Source organism: Saccostrea echinata, unplaced genomic scaffold (assembly GCF_033153115.1).
Source record: "Saccostrea echinata isolate AGI-Se365-2 ecotype Australia unplaced genomic scaffold, CSIRO_AGI_Sech_v1 ptg000029l, whole genome shotgun sequence".
Classification (NCBI taxonomy): Eukaryota; Metazoa; Mollusca; class Bivalvia; order Ostreida; family Ostreidae; genus Saccostrea; species Saccostrea echinata.
This window is the reverse complement of record NW_026889778.1, coordinates 15996599-16002500: the sequence shown is the minus strand read 5'-3', so window position 1 is coordinate 16002500 and position 5902 is coordinate 15996599. Positions and strand designations below refer to the sequence as shown.

Here is a 5902-nt window from a genome sequence, read left to right as displayed (position 1 = left end):
CTTATACTCCTTTGTTCAATAGGATCTACAGGCTTAAGGCCAGTGCAGAAAACTAAAAATGCCGCCATTTTTCAGTGTCCTTATTGAACATTGTGAACTTGTCTAGTCGGAAGCACAAAAAATGGTATTCCTGATATCGTGCAGAGTGTGTCGTGGCCTTGATTCAAGTTCAAGGTCACTAAGGATTAGATCTTTTTACTGATGTATGGTCTGAAAGAACATGTTTGAATTTGTCAAGTCGTTAACACCAGATGTGGTTTGCTTATAACCAGAGTGTGCCATGGCTTGTTGCAAGGTCATTTGGACAAGTTCAAGGTCACCACTATACACTCCTTTACTACCTTTCTACTGGCAAATCATTGCAGGTTGATACCCATTACAAGACTGCTTGTAACGTTAGAATGTGACATAGCCTTGACTCAAGGTCCCTACTTCCTGTCCACAGCTCCAACAAGAGCTACTCGTTGCTTTGCAACGAGCTCTGCCCTAGTTTATATAGAATCTATTAGCTCATGCATATTATCTTCTAAACGTAATGTTTTTTTTACGAAAGCCTATTAGTATCAAACTACGTTAAAAAAAAATTAAAAGGCGTTAAAACGCCTTTTCAAAAGGCGTTATAACGCGGAAAAGGGCGTAATAATGCAAATAAAGGCGTAATTACGCCTTTCCAAATGGCGTTATTACAACTTTCCAAAAGGCGTTATTACGCCTTTTTAAAAGGCGCTATTACGCCTTTCCAAAAGGCGTTATTACGCCTTTCCAAAAGGCGTTATTACGCCTTTGAAAAAGGCGTTACTACGCCTTTTCTTTCTAAAAGGCGTTATTATGCCTTTTGCAGGGCCATTATTATCTCTTTGACAGGCCCGTGCTTTTGAAGTGTGAGTGTGTGTGGGGGGGGGGGGAGGGGGGGAGGCTCCCATAAATTGACAAGCAAACAAAAAAAAAAAGACAAGAAACACGCCCCCCCCCCCGAAAAAAAAAATAAACTGCCTAAACTTGAGGGGAATCTTTTTCTAACTTTTCGGTAAAACTTTTTTTTTAAATGCAATGACTTGCCCGAGTTTAACCATACTGCAACAAAATCTTAAGAGACCGAGCAATCAATAAATGATTTTTTTTTTATATTTAAACTATAGGAAGACTATTCTCCCAAATAGTGGGGGGGAGCCCCCCTCCCCCCCCCCCACTCGAATTCGTACTACCGGCCTGTTTGAAAAGGAGTTATGTCCAAAAATGGAAAGGCGTTATTTTAAAATAGTAAATATATGAAAGATTGAACCAAAGCCATCTTTATTTATGCAATATTTAAATTATAGTTTTAATATTATAAATTAAAGTATTTTCTATATTCCTGCACATCTCGCAGACAGTTGTTTGCAATTTGCATGCATATTAAGAGAAGTCAACACTCTACTTTTGAAAATCCAGGATATAGGCAGAACCAGCTTTGGGCTTTGCTAGCCACGTATTAAAAATTCATGTCAAATTTGAAATATTTTTTCTCTCCTCTTGGAAAAAAAAACAGGCAAACTATTTGCATAGGTATAATGAGCAATTAGCCTTCAACCAAATTTCTGAAATCCATGCACCTTGGTAGAGGCGTCTGGCATCAGAGAAGGACTAAGTTGGTTTAATACTAAAAAAATATATACATTTAAAAATCTTTTTTCCTGGAAATCTAATTATAATCAGCCCCCAGGGTGGGCTAAGTAAGTCATGTATTGAAAAAAAGAGGTGTGATAACGCCTTTTGGAAAGGTGTAATAACGCCTTTTTAAAAGGCGTAATAACGCCTTTTGGAAAGGCGTAATAACGCCTTTTGGAAAGGCATAATAACACCTTTTTAAAAGGCGTGATAACGCCTTTTTAAAAGACGTAATTACGCCTTTTTTCGCGTTATAACGCCTTTTGGAAAGGCGTAATTACGCCTTTTGGAAAGGCGTATATACGCCTTTTAGAAAGACGTAATAACGCCTTTTTAAAAGGCGTAATAACTCCTTTTGGAAAGGCGTAATAACACCTTTTTAAAAGGCGTAATAACGCCTTGTAGAAAGGCGTAATAATGCCTTTTAAAAAGGCGTAATTACGCTTTTTTCGCGTTATAACGCCTTTTGGAAAGGCGTAATTACGCCTTTATTTGCGTTATTACGCCTTTTGAATTTTTCTTTTACCGTAGTTTGATCCTAATAGGCTTTCGTACTTTTTTGTTAATAATGAAAAAAAAATCATTGAAATGCCAGTGCCCCGTCAAATCTCCTCATCTTATTACATTCAGTAAAAAAAAATCTTGTCGAAAAATGGATCCCCCTTTACGAAAAAGTATTTTTGAGTTTCTCTCCCCCCCCCCCCCATTTTGGCTTCTCAAAGATTTTTTAAATTAATTATTTTTCCGTATAGACCCTTTATTTTTTGAAAGTGTACCAACATGTACAGGCTTGTAATACTGACAATGACTTAATAAAGTTTTGTTAATTTTATTTTAATTTTATATCTCTCCGATTGATCGTGATGCATGTTTGCCTGAAATGAATTTGAAACCAAAAAAGGTTTAAAGTAGCGCGGAATTACAATGTAATTTATCAATAGGACAACGGAAGGTTACTCTGTTATGGTATATGAAAAAAAAAATTCTACGGGTTCTCTCCTTCCGCGTCTTGTAGGTTAATGTTTTCAAAAGAATAATGACGACTCTAACAATTGGACATGTGCTATAACTCTTTGGAGAAATCATTGATTTCATCAAACTCAAATCATTGTTTATCACATTTATTGAATGTATGTTAGGTTGAAATTAGGTTTAGAAAAGGAATGAAATCCTATTGTCATTTCAGGAAGCCATTAGTATTTTACGTGTACTGACATTCCAAAGCTTCGCAAACTGTATAGAACTACCAGAAAACGCATGTCAATCGTCTTTAAAAACTATTACCTATGTTGCAAATTGTCCAACAAATACCGAAGAATACAATACCGCAGCTCTTCGGAAAGGATGCAGCAGATTAAACAATACCTGTAATTCATTTGAATATCATTGTGTTCTTAATGAAAGGATGACAAGTCTGTTGGAAGTGTGTGCACCTTCCACATTTATTTTGTGTAAGTATAATATATGCTACATTTTTCAAAGGAAAAATATTCAAATCTTCTTAGAATGAATAAAAAAAAAAAATAAGAATTTGTTTTTCTATAAAAATCATTGCAATAAAAAAAAAACCACTGTGAAATAGTATTTTAATTTTCATATACTTACATGAACATTGAAAATCATGGAGACAACATAATCTGTACAAATGATTTTTTACAGCCGGAAAGTGTACGGAATTTAACAAGGAATGTCAGTGTATCAGGAAAAGTTACTTTGCAGACTGCTCACAATTTTCTAAACCATGCCCAGACGATTACAACTCAACTACATCATTCTTGTGTATTTTTTTTCTTTAAGAACATTTGTCGCGATAAACATAAATTTGAATTTATTCAGGAATTTCGATAATGAATGTGTATAATACCTTTTAAAGTTTAAGATATTCAGTAGTAAGAAGTATATTTGATGCTCTATGAAATATCAATTTTGACACTGCAATTAAAGAAATTCAATGTACTTTCTATTAATAATCAGTTGGAATTCAAACATCTTACTTAAAAAAGGAACAAATTTAATATTAATCAATTAAAATAAATTGAAAAGGTTATGTTTTACCTCCTTATTGAACATAATCCACTTTTTTTTTTTTTTTTTTTACAGATTCACAGTGTCATAAAATGATAAGCACAACAACAGACAAAATGACCGATGCGACAATAAAAGACATGCAAACGACAGAACAGCAGTAAGTAGACACGTCATTAGATTTAAAAAAAAAAAAAAAGGTATATTATTTGAGTATATATGTAACATACACAAAATTTTGTTTCTCTATGCTTGATCAGATGTAGAAAATCCTAATAAAAATGTTTTATTTTAGACCCAAGAGAGTAATTGATAGCCCAATTACTTTGACAACCATAGTAATTCCTTTATCCATTACGTTAATAATCATCATCCTCATATCATTTTTCATCATTCGAAGAAAGAAAGGAATGGGCTCATGTAAGTTACATCTGATTCATTCTACATATACATGTACGGCTTGATTTAAACTAGTCAACAACGTCAAAAACTTAAGTTAAATTTTGAGATATTAATTACTATCCTATCTTGTAGTTTTTAACCATGATTAATCAAGGGGCTTATAATTACATTTGAAGGTTATGACGTTTTGTCACCCAGAAGATCAAATGTAGACCAGAGAGCCTCATCCAGACCATTATCTGGAGATGAGCCTATGCTGATGAAGGTTAATAAATTTATCTTTAGTTTGTCATGTTTCCAGAATATTATTTTTTCAAAGAAGCACAATGTAGCATAATCACAATTGTTTATTTTAAACCAATTTTTGTACTTTTCTGAATTTAAAAGTTCAAATCAGTAAGAATTATTCGACGAAAATTTAACTCTAGCGAGTAAAAGAAAGTGTTTTATTTTCTCTTTGTTTAATTTGTAGGAACACTAGGACAACACTGAATAAATAAAAAAAAAAAAAAAAGAGAAAAGAAAAAAGAAGTGAAATAGAGTTTTTACACCAAATTCAATACTGAAGACCATAAAAGTAATTGTGATTGTGAGGACAAGCATACCTAGTGGACTATTTCCAAAGATTTACAATTGATCATTATTTGCTATACTGCCAATATATAATAAGCATTTTTTGAATAATTATATATAATTTTTGTTTCGCTGTATCATTATTTCCGTCAACAATCTTCGTATGGCAGCATGATTTTTTTTAATCACAAGTATATTTTACGCACTTATGCAATTTTAAATATTTTTTTTTAAGTTTTCGTTTGCATTAAACGATGCAAATATTTTTTGATATTGTATTAATTTATTAAACATACTTTGAATTCTTCAGTATTCATTCAATAGTTTTTTTTAATCTCTTGGTTTTTATTTTTATTTATTTATTTATTTATTTATTTATTTATTTATTTTTTGGTCACCTAATTCACTCAGGCGACTAAATACTATCTGTTGTTGTCTGTCGTCGTCCGCCGTGCGTAGGCATTAATCATTAGACCATTTTTAGATTCTTTCCCTCAAGAGCTGAACCAATTTTGACATAACCATCAATGTGTGAAGGGGAACAATAAAGTCAAAATCCCAGAATCAGAGGGTAATTTGAAGTTAGGACCGGACTCTAATGATCAAGTTCAAGTTCTTTATTTCTTTGCGTCATACGACACATCAGATTACATATATTAATAACTAAACATATATACAATATTGTAAAATATAACAATATGAGAGTGAGCATAATCAATAAATAGCAAGTAAACTATATAGGACGTGTTTTCTAACAGGCAACTGTAATTACAAAACACTTAAAAAATTTATAAATGTTTCATTCTTCTAGTTGAAGCTTGATATAAATATTTTCCAAGGTTACAAAGTTCCTATATATTTTGTACACTTAGAAGTTGAATTAATTTTCAAACACTGGATTTCTTATAATGATACTTTTTCAAATACTTAGATCTAAGGTCATGATAAAAAGGGCATTGTAAAATAAAATGAAATTCGTCTTCGATAACATCATATTGTGAACATGCATAAATTCTTGCGTAAATTTTTCTAAATTTGAGCAATATGGTCAGTGTCAGACTTTGGAGAATAAATATGTATGGAGCCTAAGAAACATTGCAGCCATTTGAAACTCATTATAAAATCAAAGTACTGAAAGTACTGGGAAGCGCTAAGCATATTGCAATTTGAAATTCATCAAAATTATTTTGAATTTAAATTGCTGTTGTATTGGAATTTAAGCAATATCTCGACAGTGCGGCTGCGTTAGGGCTAG

General features: G+C 32.3%; 1 protein-coding gene across 1 annotated transcript; it reads left to right on the top strand.

The window, feature by feature from the left end:
- Positions 1-2846: 2846 nt before the first annotated feature.
- On the top strand, positions 2847-4775 carry LOC133195643 (uncharacterized). Its single transcript, XM_061331536.1, has 6 exons — positions 2847-3098; positions 3307-3426; positions 3748-3832; positions 3968-4092; positions 4251-4339; positions 4547-4775. Exons 1-6 carry the CDS (start codon positions 3053-3055, stop codon positions 4553-4555), a joined length of 474 nt encoding a protein of 157 aa, XP_061187520.1. The 5' UTR covers positions 2847-3052; the 3' UTR covers positions 4556-4775.
- The last annotated feature ends 1127 nt before the right edge of the window (positions 4776-5902 follow it).